General features: G+C 38.5%; 1 protein-coding gene across 1 annotated transcript in view; it reads right to left on the bottom strand.

Moving 5' to 3' along the window:
- Positions 1–23,184, bottom strand: part of PAX5 (paired box 5) — a 344,811-nt gene that overhangs the window by 17,405 nt on the left and 304,222 nt on the right. Inside the window, exon 9 of the mRNA XM_007497998.3 lies at positions 245–331. Coding sequence (XP_007498060.1) covers positions 245–331 — 87 coding nt within the window. The remainder of the gene's footprint in view (positions 1–244; positions 332–23,184) is intronic.

The raw sequence follows: 23,184 nt of genomic DNA, 5'->3' as shown, positions 1-23,184 counted from the left end.
AAGTAGTATATAACTATTCCTTTGATTCTAAGATATTGACCTGTTGTTATTAGATTGTCCTCTATAGACTATGGGGTAATTTTTATGACCATTGATTGGAAGAAATAGTTTTTTTTTATTTTTAGAAGTAGGTTTATGGAGCACTGAATGATAACACAATGCACAAAGGACAGTGGTAAAGAACTGGAAAGAAGCATGCCTGTGACACAGTGGGAAATCAAAGAAAGTTTCAGCCAGTACTCACCTAGTAGCCCAGGGTTGGGAAATCTCCAGGAATCATTGTATGTTGAATACTGTGGGTGACTATAAGGGCTTCCAGAAAATTCACTCCCTATATTTAATGAGGAAAAGAAAGGATTTGGAGTTTGGGGAGAGGGGAGGGAGGAAAGAAGAGGAAGGAAAAGCAGAAAAGAAAAAAAAGAGGGAGAAAATCATTAATTTAACATAAAAGGCACAGTTAAGCTTAGGAACAAAATCAATATAGTCAAATAAATTCTGAATTCCAATTTGAAGTCATATTTAATCAATAACATGAACTGAGAATTAAAATTACTTTGGTAAATTAAATTATTCCACTCAAGTCCAGCTTTGGTGCTTCTCTGGGGCTTGGAAGTGACCCTGGACACTTGAAGGCGATACCAGCTGAAAGCAGGCTTTATTGGATCTTACTAACCCAGAAAGGATGTGAGTGTGAGCCCGGAGAAGAACTCTCAGTCTGTGATTTGAGCATCAGCCAACTTAATTATGAAAAGCTCGTGAACAGGAAGACTTTTATTAAGTGATAACTTTCGTTGAGTCATATCAATTCATGAAGATCATCTTCTGAGGCATGGACCATAGAGTACAGATTTAGAGTTGGAAACAGCTGTAGAAGTAATCTAATCCAATCCCTTCACTTTGCAGAAACCGAGGCCCAGAGACATTAGTTGATGTATATGAGAAGAGGATAACAGCTTTAGAACTGGATGAGTCTTAGATTTAACAGTCCTTCATTTTAAAGATGAGGAGATTTAAGCTCAGAAACTTAGTGAAATGATTTGTTCAGAGTCACATAGCTAGTATCTAGGGCAGGATTTGAATCCAGGTGTTCCTGACTTGGAACAGTTCTCCTTTAATGGTCCTGCCCACGTCCAGGGTCACAAAATTTGTGAATGTTAGAGCCAGTATTTTCTCTGAGGTCCTTTAATTATTAATCTAGCATTCTTTCTACTATATCAAACAACACTTTAAGGATTGCAAAGTGCCTAACATATGTTATCTCATTTGATTCTCATAACAGTCCTTGCTAGTATTAATTCCATTTTACAAATGAGTAATCTGAGGCTGAGGAAGCATACATGACTTGTCCAGGGTAACAAAGGAAGAATCCTTCCAGTTCTAAAGTTTTTATCCTCTGATTCTGTAAGTCAGTTAATATAGGTATTGGGAGCAGAATTCAAACTTAGGTCTTCCTGCCTAGAAGCCCAATGCTATCCACTCTACTAACAAGGTTGCTGTGTTCAGTAGTTTCAGTCATGTCTGACCCTTCATGACCCCATTTGGGGTTTTCTTGGCAAAGATAATGGAGTGGTTTGTCATTTCCTTCACCAGCTCATTTTACAGATGAGGAAACTGAGGCAAACAAGATGAAGTGACTTGCCCAGGGTCATACAGCTAGTAAGTGTTTAAGACCAGATTTAAATTCAGGAAGTTAAGTCTTCCTGACTCCAGTCCCTACATTTTATCCATTATGCCTCTACCTACTTTAAGCTACCTCTGACTAATAAAATTAAAATGACAATGACACAAAAAGGAAGGTATATGGTAAATCATTTTAATTATTTAGAACATCAGTTTCTAAAGGACAGATACTACTGTATTTGTGGAGGATAGATGCATGCTTCAGAGTGGGGCTACAGAAATGTGAAATTACTGTCTTCTACACAGAAATCTAAAATTACACGAGATCCTCTCAGGTGTGGGTTTCCAGAGGCATTATTCTAGCCAGTATGTGAGGAAGCCCAAACCAACCATCTTAGACTGCTCTGTAAACCTTTATTTTTAGGGGATTGCGGCTTTTGCTTACTCCTAGCCTTTATTGTTCTATCAACTTTTTGTAGAAATAGAATAATGGAGGTAATATTTTTCCCTAAACTGTTCCAAAATGAAGCAAATCCTTCGGATCCTTCTTTAAATAATAATTATTGCTCCATGTTAGCATTGTGGCTTTCTCAGTCCTCAGTGGGGATGGCATGAGAGAGGATTGTATATCTTTTCTCCCCTGATGTCATAAAGTTTATTTTCTAACTTCTAACAAGTTCTGCCCATTGTATTTTTTAAGAATGAACTGTTGTAATAATTAAAAATATTATTTCCCGATATGTATATTTCATAAAGTTGATTAGAAGGGTAGACAATGTTCCTATAAGTAACCTGACTGCTTGGTGTCTAGCCTGCCAGTCTCTTTCTCATTCCCCATCACTTGCTTGCTCTTTCTCTTCTCCTTGTGGTTCCCCCATGGTACTCTCGTTGTTCTCCTCTGGTTCTCCCCAAACCTTAACTTTTATTGACGTACAGAACATACACAGACTCAACCCTGGTGCAACTGTGGATGTCAGGAATGTTTGATAGAAGGGTAAAGTTACTCAGGAGGGGGAGGGGATGAGCTTCCTTGACACACTGTCCATCTAGAGGATTGTGTTGAAACATCTAGTGATGGTAGGCCATGGAGACAAAATAATAATAATAATAATAACTATTATTTATATAATGCCCAGTCTTTGCCAAGCATTGTGTTAAGCACTTAATTATTATCTCATTTGATCCTCACAACAACCCTTTAAGGTAGGTGCAGTTCTTATCTCCATTTTACAGATGAAGAAACTGAGGCAAATGGAGGTTAAGAGACTTGATTGGAATCTCATAGCTTGTAAGTGTATGAAGTTTAATTTGAACTCAAGTCTTCTGGACTCTACACTTGGTACTCTATCTACTGCTCAGTCACTGCCCAATGTTACATCTTTGCCAGCTGTAGAATAGTTTTGTGTAAGTATTTGATGCCATGCGTTAATGAAATGGGGATTTCCCTTTGTTTGTCATAAAGGACAGTACTATGTATGGATTGATGCTGATTTGGCAGTGACAACGTATAAAAATGTAAATCATTTAATAAAACATGAAAAAAGAGGACCAGAAACAAAACCTTTGAAAAGAAATAGAAACAATTGATATGAGACAAGGAAGATAGGAACCAATTCAAGAAAGGAGGCCAAGCAGAGAAGTCTAAAGATGGATAGCAGAAGCAAAAAGAAAGAGAATGGGGGAAGCAAAAGAAATTATATAAAGATAAGATCCATGCTGAACAATATGCCAAACAAAAATGGGATTCTACACTGAATGTTAAATAAAATTAAAAGGCACTGAAATCCTCTCTAATGACTTGAATAAAACAACAATAACTACAAAAACTAACAGTTGCAATAGAAACCAACTTGCCCAGACAGAGATTAAGCTATGCCTGCCATACAAAGACCTTGGGAAATAACGGAGAGCCTTGTCAACAAATGAATGAATCAAGGGGTCACAACTGCAGCAAGGCTTTCAGCTTTCCTCTGTGCCTGAAAAAGATGGGTTCCCATGAGTTTAGAATGGAATGAAGTAGGAATAAGAAAATATCAGCAATGAAAAATCTCTGTTGAGTGATTGGTACAGCCATGTAAGGTGGAATGTAAAGAATGATGTCAAAGGACATTGCTTTCTAGGAAAGAATTTATAGTGAGATGGCCATAACTGATGGGGGGATATGAGAGAATCTCTGAGTTTAAGATGAAGAGGATTCTAACTTCAGTTATGATTTATAGCTGGAATTACAAGATGATTTTTGTTGTTGTTAAAGCACAGTTTGACTAGTCTTCTACTCAATAAACTCCAATGGCTCCCTATTACTTCAAAGATCAAATATAAACTTCTCTCTCCATCATTTAAAGCCCTTCACAGTCTGATCATAAACTACCTTTCTAATCTGATTGCATATTACTTTCCTCACTTATACAATGATCCAAGACAAAACTGTTTTTTAATTACTCTTTATATATGATATTCCATTTTCTATTTCTATCCCTCTGCATTAGCTATCTTTACTCCTCTGTAATGGACTTGACTTATGGGTTTCTGCTGATTTTGGTCGACCCTTCCCATAATCCATCTATTTTGATTCTATACTTCTTATGTACCTATGATTACTTTGAAGTTTTAGGTCCTAGAATCCTTATAGTCCTTCTTGCTGGGTCTTCTAAATGTATCACCCCCAATGACTAATTCAGTGCTAGACCTTAGAATCTCTTGTGAACTTCATACATACTTTCTGAATAGTTTTTAAACTAAAGTGAGTCAATTTTGGACCAGCTAATTGGGAGCAAGGATTAAGATCATGAATAGATCAGGTGAGAAGGAGGATGAAATTCTTTCTTTTTCTATTTGTAGCCTTCTCTAAACTGAGCCTCATGCTATATATGATGGTGGAGTTATTGGACAATACCAATGAAGGGGGTTATTCTGAAATAAGCATTTTCCTTGCTGAAAAGTAGATTGGAGCTCTTGTGGTTCTAGAATAGAAATCTAGAACCCTAAACTTGTGATAAACCGCCAAGAATTGTGAATTACCTTGTGTACAATTACCACTAAGGCAAGAATCTTGCTCATAATTGCCAGCTGACTTTTTTAGTTTTCCAGAAAGCCACTAGGTAGAAGATCTGGCATAATTTCATAAGCTTAGAAGTTAACAATAATTTTTGGTCAATAGAAGCCACAGAAAATGGTGATTCAACCAATCAGAGGCAATTAATGTGCCAGGAAGTTGTGTCATTCCCAGTGTCATGGAACACAGGCATCATTATCTCAAGTTCAATGACATTAAAACTTTGTACCACACCAAATAAGATTAGACACCAGTAACCCATAACTGGAGGCAAAGTCCAACAGGAGTCCAAGTCAACCACCCTCACAAAACCAAAGCTCTGATCACTTCCTTGAGACAGTTATGGACTAGGCACTCCATCTAATCCATAAGGAACTAATTTCTTTCTTTCCTGGCGCCATTATTACAACTCTACTCTTTCCTAGAAATAGTCCCAATAAGTTATCTTGGACCCTCTGATAATAAAGCAAATCAGCAAGAAGGGAGAATTGGTTGAATATAAGACCATGATTTCCTTGGGGGAAGAGTCTTCCTTTTGGCTATTCTTGTATCCTTAGCCCTTAGCACAATGCCTGGAATATGGTAGGTGTCTAATAAATGCTTATGGATTAATTGAACAGATCTGTTTCTTTCATTCAATAATTTTTATGAAACATCTACTATATAAAACATAACATTCTTCTATATTCTAGGAGAAATATACAAAGTCTAGTTGACAGAGGTCCTAGTCTTGAAGCCATAACTACACCACATAAGAAGTAGGGCATTGATTTAGATCTGGAATGGATCTTAGAGCTTATCTAAAACAACCTCATTATTGTATAGATGAGGAAATTAAAGCCTAGAGATGTTACATGACCTATCTATGTTAATAAGACAATCTCTTTCCAAATCCAACACTTTCCCCAAATTTGATCCAAGGTAACCATTTCCAAATTAGCCAATTAGAACATCTCTATTGTCTAAAGAGGAAAAACAACCCTTAGAAACTCCTGTTGAATTAATCTTGCCTTGATATTTTCAGAGGAAAAGAGAGAATAAGGCTCATGATGCCATTTCTTTAGATCCTTAGAGTTTTCCTTCATCACTTGAACTGCAAGGCTGAGCCCATATGCCATTCCTCATGTGTCCTGCTTCTTCTTCTCAGTGTTAACTCTGGATACTCCCTCCCTAGGTTGAACCTTGCAAATGGGACATAGAATGGATATGTATGTAGATAGACAGAGAGATAGAGAGATACATAGATACATGGATAGATTCACAGATAGATAAAGAGGTAGATACATAGATGCATAACTGGATAGACAAGATAAGGAGGTAGCTGGATACAAAGATAGACACATAGATGCTAGATAAAGAGATAGAGAGGAACATCAGTACATAACTTTATAGATATACAGTGATAAGGAGGCATTCAGATAAGAAGATACATAAATACATAGATAATAGAGAGGTAGATAGGAAGGTAAATATGTAAATATATAGCTGGATATGCATACAGACAATGTTAAGGAGGAAGGTGGATGCAAAGATACATAGATACCTAAATGATAGATAAACAGAGAGCTGACAGATTGTTGAGAAATGAAAGAAAGAAGAGAGAGACAGAGAGAAGAGGAGAGAGAGAGACAGAGAGACAGAGAGAGAGAGAGAGAGAGAGAGAGAGAGAGAGAAGAGAAGAGGAGAGAGAGAGAGAGAGAGAGAGAGAGAGAGAGAGTCTTCTCTGAGAAGCTCAGTTTGAAGATGTTGGTTTCTTTCCATCCCCTTTCCAACTCTCTCACAATGACTGCATTATCTACAGCTTTGCAGTGTACACTAATCAGTAGAAGATGCTGGTTTTAAAAACAATAAGCAGCACTCCAATGAATAGCAGTGAACAGACATTTCATTTCCCAATTCTTTTCTCTCTTTGGCCAGCCCCACTTACTACCAGCCCCCCGCTTCACCCCCCTCCATGCAACCACACGCACACACACACTCACATCTAGAGGCCTCTCTGGGGGACGCTCTAGTGCCTGACAGGCTGAGGCTTCCAATTCTCTGTTTTTTATGCCTCAGTGGTCAGGGTGTCAGGTTTCTGCAGTACAGACCAGCCAAGAGCTCGAGGAGTCACTGAACACCATCAGTTCAGTGACAGTACCACTCACTTCATCCCACATACTCTGCATATCCATCAGCCATGCGAAGGGAGCACCAGAGACAGAGACAGTGAGAAAGACAAAGAGAGAGCGACACAGAGAGAAGATGACGGAGACAATGACAAAGAAGATGGGAATAAAAAGTCACCAGTTCTGTTACTGCCGTCACAGGCCTTGGACCAACAAATGGTACAGGAGTACAATGAAACTCTGTGAGATGAACGAACCCTGCATGAGTGCCTTGAGCTTTCACCAGATAGCCCAGGGTCCATCAGACATACTTCTTGGCAGCGCTATTTAATGATCAGTCACTAAGGATAAATACTACATTTAAACTACCCAGGGATGGGAACATGGAGATAGAGAAGAAGAGCCAGAAAAGGGGTAGTTCTGTTCACTGCATCTTATTTGGCTTCTCATTCTTTCATATTAAAGACACCCTTCATTAAGATTATCCCTTGGCAAGGACATTGAGTCACTCTTCAACTCAGCTTTGAGTGAGGCTCATTTTTAAAAATGAAACCTTTATCTTCTATCTTAGTATCAATATTAAGTATTTGTTTCAAAACAGAAGAACAGTAATAGCTAGGCAATGGGAGTTAAGTGATTTGCCCAGGTTCATACAGCTAGGAAGTATCTGAGACCAAATTTGAACCCAGGACTTACCATCTCCAGGCCTGGCTCTCTATCCACAGAACCACTTCACTGCCTCAATAAGTCTCATTTCTAATAAATCCTCAGGAGAGAAACACTGACTGACACTAAAGGGATAGTGTACTAATGTCCTCAATTACCCTATTCACTCAATGGATATGTTTGTTGACTTAATTTCCAAAATAGGAAACCAGATAATTTATTGAGGGGATAGAGCCAAGATGGCGGCTTAGTAGCAGCAAAAGCTGAAACTGCTATGATAATCCTTCCAAATCAATCTTCATAAAGCACCTCAAAATGACAGGAGCCAAAATAGGACCACCAAGGATTAGAGTCCTTTTCTGTCCACATAAAATAGTTAATATCTGGAAACAGAATGAAGGCAAGTGTTTTCTTAGGGTCCATGACTACACCTAAATTAGGCAATTAAATTATTCCAGATATTTCTCCACTCAAGACACCAGTCATCCAAATAAAAAGTGAAAAAAAATTAATCACTCAGAAGTTTTCAAACATTTGAATTTGGCACATAAGACAGACAAAATGGAAGGGTTATTTAATTATGTATATGGAAGTATAAAATTCTCAAAAAAGTCTATGGATCATTCTTGGGAGAACAACAATACTTAAAAGATTTAATTATAGTCTTTGGGGATACTTTCCCAAGAATTTTCATTATAGAGTATACTTAAACGTTTCTAAAAATTTTTTTGGTACTCTGGGAAGGGATGTAATAGGGACTGAGGGAGGAAAGAGGAGAAAATGGACAAATAGGGCAAGAAAAGAAATCCCCTATAACCACTTGTTAAAGTTGGCATGGAGACAGGTGGATATTAATGTAGGAGGGAGGTGAGGATTTTGATGGAAATATGCTTGACTATGATCTTGAGAGAAGAAAAAGAATCAACAAATCAACAAGTGTTCATTGAGTACTTCATAGGTACAGTTTTCTTGGCTAAGAGCTATAAAGGAAATAAAGACATAGACCATATGGTTCCATAGTGTCAAACTCAAATAGAAACAGATCCCTGTAGGCTATATATTAACTAAGAAAACTTCACAGGAAGGAAGGAAGGAAGAAAGAAAGAAAGAAAGAAAGAAAGAAAGAAAGAAAGAAAGAAAGAAAGAAAGAAAGAAAGAAAGAAAGAAAGAAAGAAAGAAAGAAAGAAAGAAAGAAAGAAAGAAGAACAGAAAGAAAGAAGGACAGAAAGAAAGAAAGAAGGACAGAAAGAAAGAAGGACAGAACATGAAAATAAGAATGAGGAGGAAGAAGAAGCAAATAAGAAAGACATATTGAGAGAAGAGAGACACAAGGGTAAAAGGCAGGGCTCTGTTCAATACAATAGGAAGGTTTACATGGCTAACTGTAGAGCTTTCAAGATCCAAAACATAGGTTGTAAAATACTTGGGTCTGCCACTATTTCTAAAGGCCCCTTATCAATATAGATATAGGGATATAGATAGATAGATAGATAGATAGATAGATAGATAGATAGATAGATAGATAGATGGATACATAGATACATAGATACATAGATACATAGAAAGATACATAGATAGATAGATGAAATCTCTCTTGATCTTTCTCTCTGTGTGTATAGAGATTTCTTACACACATATATTATCCTTTGGCAGTCTGATGAAACCTATGAATCCTTTCTCAGACTAATGTTAAAATAGATAAAATAAGATTACAAAGGAAACTAATTATATTGAAATATAGTTATCAAAATGTCTTTAAAAGTTCATGATCCTAAATTAAGAATATCTGATCTAGAGCGAGAAAGAGACCTTGAAAGGACACCTAGCCCAAGCCCACTACTCCCAACCCCCTGGCCCATTTTACAGAAGAAAAAACTGAGATCCAAAGATGAAGTGATTTTCCTCAGGTAACACAGGGAGAAAAGCTGGGATTCCACCCCAATCTACACTCCACCAGGCTGGCTCTCATTTCCCCCCACCTCCTCCATGTCCGTCCTCCCCCACCCCCACCACTATCCATGCCCTTCTGAAAAGAACAGGTGTTTTTATCACCTTTTGGTGAAGGAACTCACTGTAACTTTCTTAAATTAAGAATCATGTGACTTTCTATTTGCTTTCTATCGTTTTCTTTTGTGCAAGTAATCATATGGGCCATAAATTTCTTCAGCAAATTCCAATAACAATTATTATCCAGGGAGTTAAGATATGCTTGACTGCATGGAGAACAGGGCTAAATACTGCACTTAGCAACCAAAATGTACACAGCAGCTTGCAGATTACATATTACCATTTTGAAATAGCTGCACATACCTTTAAAAACCTATTTTTAAAGGGACCTGTCTACCATGCCAAGATGGCATAAAAGTTTAAAGTGTTCAATGAATAGCAGAAAGACCATTAGCTGAAAAAAAATAAACTTACACCAAAGAATAAATACACAAAAAAGGCTCAGGCCATCATTTTCATCACAGCTGGTAATCTACAATATTGGTGGTTTAATTAGATCAGCTGGGTTTCAGGTAACATGCAGGATGGCATTACACACTAATAAATGTAAATAAGAGAAAAATATATAATTACTGAGCAATAATGTGAGAAAACAAGCCATATTTATTCAATAGAACTCATTCTCCTCCTTGCAACAAGCTGCCAAATAGCTGTTGTAATAGGGGTCAGTCTATTGAAAAGAAAGTGCTCTTTCTTCACACACCAAATGAGACCATTTATTATTTTAGAAATGAGAGGAAAGTTCTCGTGTCCTTTACCAATAAAAGGACAAGCTACCAAGGAAATTTTCCTTATTTTTTCTTTTCTTTCTAGTCTTATAGACACAGGTAGAGCTTATTCTCAGTTGTACAATTGCAGTAATATCTCTGTATTCCCAGCTTGAACTGTCCATTCACTAGTAAGAGTCCACTGTGATTAAAACAGGCCATGTGTCCAGAGTCACTTGATCTCACTGTGCCTTGGTTTCCTCATCTGTAAAATGAGGGAGTTGGTCTAGGTGGCCTCCAAGGTCTCTTCTAGATCTTAATCAATAACTGTCTATATCCCCTGGCTCTAACTGGTGAGCCTTTTGCCTTATCTTGGCAAGGACTTTGTCTCTACTACCCTATAGCTTCCTGTGGTCTCCTCCACATGCTCACTTACTGTTATCCCCCCTCTCCCTTTCAGCACCCCCTGTGTGTTATCTTTCTGCATTAAAGCAAACATTCCTTGAGGGCAGGGACTGTCTTGTACATTTGTTTTTGCATCCTAGCACTTGCCATGGTGCCCAGCACATAGTAAACCCTTAATAAATTTCCTCTCTTCTCCTCTCCTCTCCTCTCTTCTCCTCTCCTCTCCTCTCTTCTCCTCTCCTGTCTCCTTCCCTTGCCTCCTCTCCCTTTTCCTCCCCTCTCCTCTCCTTTCTTCTCCTGTCTCATTCCCTTGCTTTCTCTCCCTTTTCCTCCCCTCTCCTCTCCTTTCTTCTCCTGTCTCCTTCCCTTGCTTCCCCTCCCCTCCTTTTTCTCCTCTCTCCTCTCCCCTCTTTTTCTCTCCCCTCCCCTCTTCTGCTCTCCTCTCCTCTCCCCTCCCCTCCCCTCCCCTCCCCTCCTCTCCTCTCCCCTCCCCTCCCCTCCTCTCCTCTCCTCTCCTCTCCTCTCCTCTCCTCTCCTCTCCTCTCCCCTCCTCTCCCCTCCCCTCCTCTCCTCTCCTCTCCTCTCCTCTCCTCTCCTCTCCTCTCCTCTCCTCTCCTCTCCTCTCCTCTCCTCTCCTCTCCTCTCCTCTCCTCTCCTCTCCTCTCCTCTCCCCTCCTCTCCCCTCCCCTCCTCTCCTCTCCTCTCCTCATCCCAGGCACATGTACTAACTATTAGAGATACAAAAACAAAGAACAAAATCCCTCTCTAATTCAAACTAATGAGGAGAAGCTTCCTGGCCAATTACCAAGGACTCTCCTGCAGATCTGTGTGTGAACAAGCCCAGTGAAAAGCCAGGCACCTGCTTTTATAAATGGACTGGCTCGTTTGCTTTGCGGAGGGTCCCCTAGTTTTAATTATTTATGATCATGCCTCATGGTGTCCTAGCAAATATCTTGCAGTATGTTTCATAAAAGTAATGAACTCTTGGTAATAGGAGACCCCACACCAGCTTCCTGCAATTAAATCATCACTGAGAAGTGGGTTAAAACCATCTGTTTGGGGGCGAGCATCTCTGTTATTTGCAGATTAGTGAAGTGAGAATGAGCCAGGTGCTGCTATGTATCTAAACACAGCAAACACTGAAACACACTGGAGTCTTCTGAAGAAAATCCTCCCTGGTTACTGCCCTGAGGAGGGCGTTGTATGCTAAAGGAAGTTTCCTGTGAATCTGGGGCCAAGATTACTCCCCCTGTAGAATGCAGGAGTGTCGGGAATGCACATGGGAAAAGGGGCCACGCTAGTCAGAAATCTCCAAAATGATGAAATATCTGTGAGAATTCAAAGGACCTGGTCACTGTCTGAAAAAAGATCCTCCCCTTGCTGGGGAAATATTGAAGCTCGAACCACATACCCATTTCTTTCTTTACACTAATTTAGCTGCCACTCTCTAATTCAGGTCCTTATAACTTCCCACTTCCATAGTCCAATAACCTCTTAGTTGGACTGCTGGCTTCCAGGCTCTTCTCTTCCCAAACAAAGCTGCCAAAGTAATCTTCCTAAAGAACAAATCTGATTATGTCACTCTTCTCTTCAAGAACCTTCTGTAGTTCCCTATTTTTCTCCAGCCTAACTTACAAACTCCTCAACTTGACATTAAAAACCCTTTATAATCTTGCTTCAATCTACCTTTCTAACTTTCTTGTATGTTGCCCTCTCTTTATATACTTTGTATTATAAGCAAAATATGGCCTAGTTGCTATGTCTTGAACTTGACTTTTCATTTCCCACCTCCATGACTTTGCATGACTTGTTTCTCTTCATCTGGAATTTGGACTCCAACCACTCCTTCTTTAAAAAAAAACAACCTTCATTTATGCCCCAGCTACTCTAGTATAATTTTAATACAGGGGTCAAAGGGAACTACCAGAGCCAGGAAATAACTGAACTTATTGCAGGTGTGGCTCACCTTTTAAGCATAGTTGGGTAAATTAATATTTAAATTGAACAAGAACATCAATTAATGAGGGGGTATTTTCTTTATAAAAGAAAGATTTACAGCAGAATTCTTCTTAAATAGCCTGCTACATTCAAAATATGATCAGTTCCACAAAAATTTGATTTGCACACAAGTGTTCAGAAAGACATTAGCTGTGCAAAATAAGGCACATCTGTAGTCTGTACCTGTCACTTTTTTGGAGACTTAAATTTTTAAAAAATATTTATTTATTTTGAGCATTTTTTTCTTTTGAAATATTGAGTTTTGAATTCTCTTCCTCCTTCTCATCCTACTCTGACCCACTGAGAAGTCAAGCAAAATGATATGAAATGTTGATTACACATACAAAAATCATGCAAAATATTTTATATCTCAGCCATCTCAAAAAAAAGGCCAAAAAGGGTAAGAAAATGACACTTCGTTTTGCAATCAGTGTTTATCAGTTCTCTCTCTGGATAGGGAAGTATTTTTTTATCATGAGTTCTCTGGGATTGTCATGGGTCATTGTATTGATCAAAGTATCCAAATCCTTCACCATTGATGGTCATTACAACATTGGTGGTACTGGGCACAATGACCTCTTGGTACTCACTTCATATTGCATCAGTTCATATAAGTCTTGCCATGTTTTTCTGAAACCATCTCCCTCATCATTTCTTATAGTACTAAAGTATGCCATCACAATTGTATACCACAAGCTGTTCACCCATTCCCTAATTGTTAAGCATTTCCTCAGTTTCCAATTCTTTGCCATCACAAAAAGAACTGCTAGAAATATTTTAGGTCCTTTCCCTTTTCTTTGATATCTTTGAAGTATAGACTGAGTAACTATTATATTTTAGTCTGTGTGTACATATATGTCTGAATGTTTTTGTCTGTATACATATGTGCATATACACATTTTTATCTCTGTGTGCATATGTGTGTTTCTCTGTGTGTGCACTTGCATGTGTTTATTAGGGAAGAACTCCTTCTACCATGGCAGACCAACACTTTCTCTGCAATGTAGACAGTTGCCTGGAGACATGGAGATATTAAGTGGCTTGTCAGGGATCACATAGGGGGTATGGATTAGGGATAGGATTTGAACTGAGGTCTCCCTGCCTCCAAAGTTGGCTCTCTATCCTCTATAAAAGTTGCCTCTCTTTTTTAATGTTTTGTATTACTCATGACATTTCAAGGGTCCTTGACTTTGAGAGATCCCCCCAAAAGTATTTAATAATATCAATAGTGTATGGTAGGCTGACTAGATACATAATAGATCCTTGTTGACAAATATGGCATGGTATACAGAATATCATCGAGGCAAAGTATAGTCCAGATATTCACAGGTAGATGAACCCTCCTGGTTTTTTATTATGATCTATATAATTAAGTTTTTCCATAAAGAAACATCCAGATTATGTGAAGTACCAGAATTATTCTCAAGTTAGAAAATTCAAACCAACTCTTTTTGACTCCTTGTTCAATCCTCTAGAGGTCAAGGGAATAGGCAAATGATAGAGATCACAAAATAAATGAATTTTTAAAATGACTTTACCAAACACAAAAGGAAAAGGCATATGCCACTAGCACTTTCTCTTCTAATATAAAAAAATAAGTGTACTTATGCATCTATCAAAAATACAAAAACCTTAATTTAAGACATAAAATATAGCCTTTTCTTTCCTTAGAAACATATTTTGATTCTATCTGACTTGACAACTCACATACTCACACAGCTTTCAAACAGTTGGCATTGAACTCTATTTATCACCAATATCATGCTTGCTTTACCCAGACACAGGAAGCAAGAGTTTTGAATCTTGGGGAGGGGCCCACACTAACCAACCTCTATTTCCCTTCTGGCTCTGCTTCTGACTTTCTGGATTTTGCCACCAAGACTCAGCTGCCTCTCACCTGGGAATATCCATCTTTCCACTATGCTTCTATGTTCCCTTCTCCCATTGATGAATTCCTCTTGGGGCCTCTTTTGGGAGGGGTACAGACAAGACAGCCTTCATTCTTATCCTGGCTCTGCTTCTTGATTTTCAGAGTTCCATTAGAATGTGAGTGCATTGACATCAAGCTTTCTTTTTGCTTGTATTTCTAACCTCAGTGTTTAAAACAATGCCTGACACAGTGTGAGGGCTTATTAAATGCTTGTTGCTCACCTAACCAACTAAATGATGATAAATAGTAATAATAATTGGCATTTACATAATGCTTACTATGTGCCAGGAGCTTTGCAAATATTATCTCATTGATCTTAACAACAAGAATCCTGAAAGGTAGGTGTTGTTCTTATCCCCATTTTATGTTTGAGAAAACAGAGGCAAACAGAGGTTAAGTGACTTGCCCTGAGTCACGGTTATAAAGTGTCTGAGGCTGGATCTGAACTCAAGTCTTTCTGACTCCTGCCCCAGTACTCTATTCACAGTGGCCAACTAGTTGCCTAGCTGATAGACTGAATCAGATCTTTTAAAAATGTGAGTCCTTAGGTCTTAGTTGTTTCTTAACTCGTGGTCATAGCATTTAAAATTAAAAGCCCCCTTAAAAGTTCAAAGTACTCCATTCAGTGGAACCCTTTCATTTTGAGATCTATAAATGTACTTGGCAAAGAAAAACTTCCTTTCTCCTGAGACTGTCTTCTTTCTTTTGCAAGATGATATGTACTGACCCTTGACTGTCTGAGTCTACGTGACTTGGAATAGATTTAGACAAATTGGCCTATTTATTATTCCCCAAAACTTGACGGTTCATCTCTTGCCTCCATGGTTTTGTACATACTTGTTCTCCATGCCTGGGATTCCCCTTATTCTACCCTTACCCCCTCATCTTTACCTCTATCTCTTAGGATATTAAACTTCCTTCAAGGCTCAACTCATGTGCCATCTTTTACAAGACTCTTTCCCTGATTACTTTCATCATGAATGCTCCTCAGATCACCTTCTATTTACCAATTCATATGCTCTGCATTGATAGAGGGAATTAGGGAATTTCCTCTCCTAGTAGTTCCCTAAGCCAATGGTATCACAGGTCCAGGGTCTGTCTCTAACCCTATAGACTCATTAGTATCCTCCAGTGGAATATTAGCTCTTTGAAGACAGGGGCAATTGTTCATTTTCATCTTTATTTTCTTAGCTTCCAGTACAGTGGTTTACACAGGGAATGAATGTTTGTTTGTTTGAATAAGGGTTTGTTTAACTGAATTGAAGACTAAGGCACCACTCGAATGCTTACTTTTCACCCATGCTTGACATTCTACAGTCTTAGCTTCAGGATTCCTTTTAGGGGACCAGCCCTATTTGCCTCACAACAGCTGGAGCTGTCCATGGTGAAACTGGAGATTGGAGGGGAAAAGGAAATTAAGGATCACTCCATTTCATTTTGACCATGTCCCTTCTACCTCTGCCTCTGTAAGCATAGATGAATGAGGAAGAAAAAAAAATTCCAAGAAGATGGAAGACTAGGAAAAGAGGGTAGGAAGGATAATCCAGAGTCTCCAAGGAGAGTATCAAATTCCAAAGGAAACTGGGATTGCTGGAGTCCATTTCCTATACCCTCTTTCCTCCATTTTGATTGCTATTGTGAAAAATGGAACCCAGAAAAAGAATCATCCCATCCTTAAACATATAGATTCATCTTGCAATGAATTTCTTCATTATTGTTGAGGCAATGAGCATATAAACAAGAATCATGTGAACATTTCAGTTAACTTGAGTTTGGTTGTAGGACGGAGGTATTTGGAGGCTTAACTTATTTTTATAGGAAATCATCCCAATAGACATGATACTTCTTGGAGAGGACATAGGTGAAACAATGTGGTATAACGAAAAGAATATACTACTATGGATACACTAAGCCTTGACATGATGATCAGAATGCTGGTGTTTGAGTCAAGAAGACCCTGGGTTCAAATCTTATCTCTGACACTTAACTAGAAGGGTGACTATGGGTCAAATCTTTTGGTCTATCTGAGTTCAAGTTTTCTCACCTGCAAAATGAAGATAATGATAACTGTAGTTCCTAATTCAAGAGTTGTTTTGAGTATTAAATGAGATAATGCGACTTGGAAGTTGTATGTAAAAGTTTGTTATTACCTAGAGACAGGGTACCATACTACCTGCCAGACCCTCAGCAAACTGGTTAATCTCACCAAGCCTCATTAAAAAGGGGTGGTGGTGATCTAGAGCAGGGTGTATTAAGCCTTTTGTTTGTGGTTTGAAAAATGCACACAATAATGAATAGGTCAGTTGACTGAAACTGTCTCAAGTCACATGGACTCAGACGGAGGTCAGGTATACATCATCTTACAAGGATTTCTCAACCTCAGGAGAAAGGAACTGAAGCCGGAAGTCTTGCTTTATAAGTCTCAAAATAAATGATTTCACTGAATGGAGTGCTTTGAACTTTTAAGTGGGTTTTAAATTTTAAATAATGTAACTGAGATTTAAGAAATAATTACATCCTAAGGATCTTTAAAAGATCTGATTCAGTCATTTATCAACTAGTCAATTAGTAGACCACCTTGGGGTGGAGTCAGAAAGACTTGATTCAAATCCAATCTCAGACATTTATTAGCTTTGTGACTCTGGGCAAGTCACTTAACCTCTGTTTGACTCAGTTGCCTTAAGTGTAAAATGGGGATAATAACAGCATTAACCTCCCAGAGTTACTATGAGAATCAAATAAGATAATAATTATAAAGTGCTTAGCACATAGTTCTAGCACATAGTGAATGCTATATAAAAGTAAGTTATTATTATTTAGGTTGCCATGGTTCTCTCTAGTTTTAGCTGGTTCTGAGACAACAAATATGTGCTCTGTTGCAGGAACTTTCTTAAAGTAGGTCCAGTATAGCAGAATCAGCTAGATCTTGCAGTCAAGCAACTTAGCTTTTTGGAACCCACAATCATTTCCCCAGAATTATTAGGTATAAGAGTGAGACATGGATGCACCAGGATGCTTTTTTACCCCCCTACTTTATTCTAGCTATGACTCGCACAAAAACAGCTGTTTTATTTTCAATTTTTAAAGTGTAGCAACTTTGTCTTATAACCTATGTATGATAGGTGATAAAATACTAGAATTCTTGTCTTTATTTTCCCTACTCCTTCCCAGGAATGGTTATGATTTTTCTTTTTTAAAAATTATCATTTATTTATTTTAAATTCTTACCTTCTATCTTATTATCAATTCTAAGAGAGAAGAGCAGCAAGGCTAGGCAATCAGGGTTAAGTGACTTACCTAGGGTCACATAACTTGGAAGTATCTGAGGTCAGATTTTAACTCAGGTGCTTCTGATCCTAAAACTGGTACTCTATCTACTGTGCTACCTAAGTTGTGGTTTTTCTTGAACTTAGCTCAACAGATATTGATTAGTCATTTTCTGTAGGTTCTAGATACAAAGGCAAAAATGAATAGTCCCTGATCTCTAGGAGCTTATATTTTACTGTGCATTTTTTACACATTACATATAATAATGATAGCTAATATTTATTATTATTAACATTTACTATGTACCAGACACTGTGCTAAGTGCTTTATAATTATTATCTTTATTAGATGCTCACAACAACCCCAGAAGCCAGATGTTATTAACATCCTCATTTTACAGATGAGGAAACTGGGGAAAACAGAATTAAGTGACTTGCCCAGGGTTACAAGATTAGCATGTGACAAGGTTAGATTTGAACTTGTGTCTTTCTGACTGCAAGACCAAAACCATATCCATTGTACCATCTAGTGGCTTCTATGTACAAGTGCAATTAGTTGGATGGAGTTCTGGGTCTGAAGTCAGAACGATTCATCTCATCGAGTTTAAATCCATACTTACCAACTGTGTGACCATGGACAAGTCCCTTAACCCTCACTTTCCCCATCTGTAAAATGAACTGGAAAAATGAAATGCAAACTATTCCAATGTCTTTGTTGAAAAAACCCCAAATGGGCTTTGATTAGATTCAAAGATTCAAGATGAAAACAACTGAATAACTCACATTATACGGTGATGATAGTGAACATTTTTTAAGCCCCTACTTTGTGCCAGGTCCTGTGCTAAGTCCTTTACAGAGATTATATCATTTGATCCTCACAACGACTCTGAGAGGTAGGCGCTATTATGATCGCCATTTCCAGTTGAGTAAAAAACCTTGTTTTATTGCCCTACAGTGGAACCAAAGCTCACTAAAGGTCACAAATGTCTATGTGGAGAGTACAGTTCACATGACATCAAATCCTCTCACAATTAAAAACAAACAAATAAAAGTCTTCTCCCACAAGTTCAGGCCCCATATAAAAGCCTTCATAAAGGTATTCAGAAAAGGAAAAAAATAACAGAGAGAAAGAGCAAGACTAAGGGAGAGAATGAAAAAATTCAATTAGCTCCAACTCCTTCCAGAGCATCAGTTTTATTCTTTCTTAACAGAATTTTTCCACCCCAGGAGTCCTCAGTCCATCCTTCTCCTCCCCTCTCTCATGGAGTAAGCCTCAAAAGTGACCTGTGGTCCAGGGTGGGGGGCAGAGTGCTGTAGTTAAAACAACAACCATTCAATAAATGACTACCTCACTTATGCTAATAATAACAATATTTGTATTAGACAGCAGGACATAGTGGATAGAGAGCTGACCTAGAAGCCTGAGAATCTCTGACCCATTCTAGTGGGATGATCCTGGGTAATTCATTTAATTTATTAGTGCTCTTAGAAATCTTTCTAAGACCGGAAGGTGCAGGGGTACTGGCCTGTATTGGTAGAGGGAATTTCCTCATCTGGGAGTTCCCCATGCCAATGAAATTCCCAGTCCCATCACTCCTCCATAACAATCATGACCCACATTTTTATAGTGTTTTTTTAATCCTTTACCTTCCAACTTGGAATCAATACTGTGTATTGATTTCAAGGAAGAAGAATGGAAAGGACTAGGCAATGGGGGTTAAGTAACTTGTCCAAGGTCACACAGCTAGGAAATGTCTGAGGTCAGGTTTGAACCCAGGATCTTTCCATCTCTGGACATCTCAATCCAGCTTCCCCTTTCCATCGTGTTTTAAAGGGCTTTCCTTTGGGCCACTGAGGTTTGTTATCCCCACTTTAAAGATTAGAAAATTGAGTCTCAAGATTTTTCCAAGTTCTCGTAAATAGCAAAAGTGAAAGCCCATCGAATTCTTGAGCAGTGAGCACATTTCAAGGAGACTTGTCCATGATCACAGTGCTAGTAAGTGTCTGAGTCTAGATTCAAATCTGGGTCTCCTGATTTCGAATCTAATGTTTTTCCTAGTAAATCATTCTGCTTCTCTTTTCAATAACCCATTACTTCAATAATCCCCTTATACATTTTTAAAAATACAACAATACACCAAATCCCAGTCCTAAAATGGTCATGCCAGCTTCCCTATAGGCATTTAATACCAGGATGCCCCAGGAAAGGTTCCTGCTACTAAATCTTTTTGTTCCTAAAACATACCATAATTCATTTCATTGCCATCCTTCAAGGCTTAGTTGAAATGTATAAGCAGTGAGCTCACAATGGTATCTGAAAGATTTGAGTTCAAATCTCAGCCTACCTCTACTATGACACATAATGGCTTTAAAATCAGTCCATGAGACTGTGAATTACAGACAAATTGTTGATCAATATTGGTGAAGGGCAGTCTCCCATTAGGAGTCCCCTACTCCAGTGGTGTCAAACTCAAATAGAAATGGATCCCTGATGGACACATAATGATTTAGAAAACCACAAATTAACGTTGTCTCTGTTATATTGTATAAGGCAGCTAGATTGTGGACCTGGAGTCAAAAAGACCTATATTCCTGAGTTCAAATCTGGCCCCAGATGCATATCAGCTGTATGACTCTGAGTAAGTGACTTAACTTTGTTGGCCTCAGTTTCCTCATCTGTAAAATGAGCTAGAGAAGGAAATGCAAAACACTCCAAGTATCTCTGCCAAGAAAACCTCAAATGAGGCCACGAAGAATAGGACATAACTTAAAAATGAGTTCTTAACAAATGCCAACTAATTAATACCAATTTTGCCAATTGCCATAGTCTTGATCTGACCCCCTCCTCCCAAAACCTATGCTGAAACACAGTCTCTGATTCCTTTTGCTTCATATTTCTCCATTTTCTTCCACATGGGAAACCAAAATTCAACCAAAATCAAGAAATAAGTGAATATGAAAAAGAATGGCAAGTTGTTCTCAATCTGGGCAAACCCTTAATGTTCAAAAATCCATAAAAGCTATGGGAAAAAAATAAAAAACAATTATAGTGATAAGCAGCTTGGAAAATACACTTAATTCAAAAAGAAAAATATTAATAGGAGATTAATGGGTTTAGGTTTTTCTTTTTAAAAACCCGTGGGTTCTTTTTCTCTTCTGCTTCAAGTTTTCTATATTTGCTTGACATTATAGGACAGCAAATACAAAGGACATCATGATCTTCTTTCTATTACTGTGATACTGAGTTGCCAGTTAATCAACAAATATCTATTATTAAGTGATTGCTATGTGTTCTGGGTCAGTTATGGTGAACCTTTTAGAGACCAAGTGCCCAAACTGCAACCCTTAGCCTCATGTAAGCCTCCCCCTTACTCCAAACTGGGGAGGGAGAAAGCGCTACCATTGGGTTGCTGAGAAGAGGGGGTGGCAATGAGATGTCCTCAGGCATGGTGGAGAGGGGGAGGGGAGCAGCCCCCTTTGGCATCCTCTGGCACATGTGCCATAGGTTTGCCCACACGCTTCTAGATAGTGCGAACACAAATATAAAGGAACTTGGCCTTCAGTCAGGAAGACCTGAGTTAAAATCCAGTCTCAGATACTTAGTAGCTGTGTAACCTTGAACAAGTCATTTAACCTCTGTTTGCCTTGGTTTTCTTGTGTGTGAGATGGGAATAACAACATCTCCCTCCCAGTGTTATTATGAGGCTCAAATATGAGAATATTGACAAAGAATGGTAGACTCCATATAAATACTATCTATTATTATTCTCAAGAAGCATAGACTCAATTATGGGAGAAAAGTATATATTCGAATGTTGTATCCTTTTGGGTGCCAATGAGATATATATGTTGGAAAATGGATGAATGAAGAAATTTCCACAGAGTTTCTCCCTTTGGTCTTCAAAAGCTTAACTCTTCCACTAATTGATGAGAACAGATTGAAATTGGCAGGCAAAACTTCCCTGATGGAGAAAGAGAGGGAAGTCATAATCCAGGAGAAAGCAACCTGAGGAACAGTCAAAGGGCTGCCAAAGTGGGAAAGAGATCACAATATCCAAAGGAGAGAATGAGAAAGGGCAGAAGACCTGCAGACTGGGGGTATGGGTACTCCTCAGCACTGCCATTGCTCCTGCTGCCACTTCCAGTACCCCAAGCTAGGAAAGAAGCACTGAACAGTCAGGACCACCTGGAACCATTGCAGGATGGTGGTGGCTATATTGTATGCTGAGAATAAAAGTGGCAAAGCTATTGTTTCTCTATATCTTACCTCATAGTTATTTATAATATCAAGGCAAGAGATGGTGAAGATCTGAACTTAGATGGTGTCTCTGTAAGTTGAGAGAAGAAGCTGAATGCAAGAGATGCCATGTCTAGGAAATGGCAAGATTTGGCAATTGATTGGATATATGAGGTGAAGTGTTAAGAGTAGAACTTAAATTTTGAACCAAACTAGTGGCACCTTATATAAAAATTCGGTAAGCTTGGAAGAGTTGTAAGTTGGGGATAAGTTCTATTTTGGACAAGTCAAGCTTGAGCTTGTCTATGAGATATATAATTTGAAATGTCTATGACACACATGGTTTGAAAAGTCCAAAAGGCAATTGGTGATATGAGACTGGCGCTCAGGAGAGAGACTAAGGTTGGGTAAGTAAGTCTGAGGGTAGTTTGCTTAGAGATGATAATCAAAGCCATAAAAACACATGAGATCACTAAGTGACAAAATATAGAGAGACAACAGAATGGGCCCAGGACAGACCTCTGAAGTGCCAGGGGTAAGGAGTGAGAGTGAGAAATATGTTCTAAATGATAAATCATTAAAGGAGAATAAGATCTTATCAGTAGGAAAATCAGGAGACAATAGTGCTATGAAAATTCAGAAGGCAAGAAGGAGTAAAAAATGAGGAGTCAAGTAAAACGATCAAATTAGGCAATTGGGATATCACTGATAACTTTGGAGAGAGCATTTTCAGTTGAGTGATGATATCAAAAGCCCGACTGTAAGCACTGGAGAATCAAATGAGAAAAGAGGACAGGGTAGCAATGAGTCTGGCTAAGAAAAGGGGGAGAGATACAGTCCAATAGCTTAAGGGGATATTTTAAAGCCTAGTAAAGACTTCTTAAGGATAGGGGAGATCTGGACCTGTTTTAAGGTAGTAGGGCAGGTTCCAGTGGAGAGAGGTGAAGATTAGGGAGTGGTTACTAAGGGGGAAATCTGCTGGAAAAGATTGGAGGGGGTGAATCAAAGGCCCATGTAGTGGAGGCAACCTTCATAAGGAGAAGGGCTATCTCATTATCAGAGCCTGGATAAAAGGAGGAGAGAGTTAGAGATGATGTCAAGGGATTTTAAGATGCAGAGAAGAGAGCTCATGAAAAAGAAAAGGTCATACAATTAGGGTAAATAGAATAATGTTATGGAAATCTA

The sequence above is a fragment of the Monodelphis domestica genome, chromosome 7 (assembly GCF_027887165.1).
Source record: "Monodelphis domestica isolate mMonDom1 chromosome 7, mMonDom1.pri, whole genome shotgun sequence".
NCBI classification, from domain to species: Eukaryota; Metazoa; Chordata; class Mammalia; order Didelphimorphia; family Didelphidae; genus Monodelphis; species Monodelphis domestica.
Note: the sequence above shows the minus strand (reverse complement) of the source record. Positions and strands in the feature narration are given on the sequence as shown.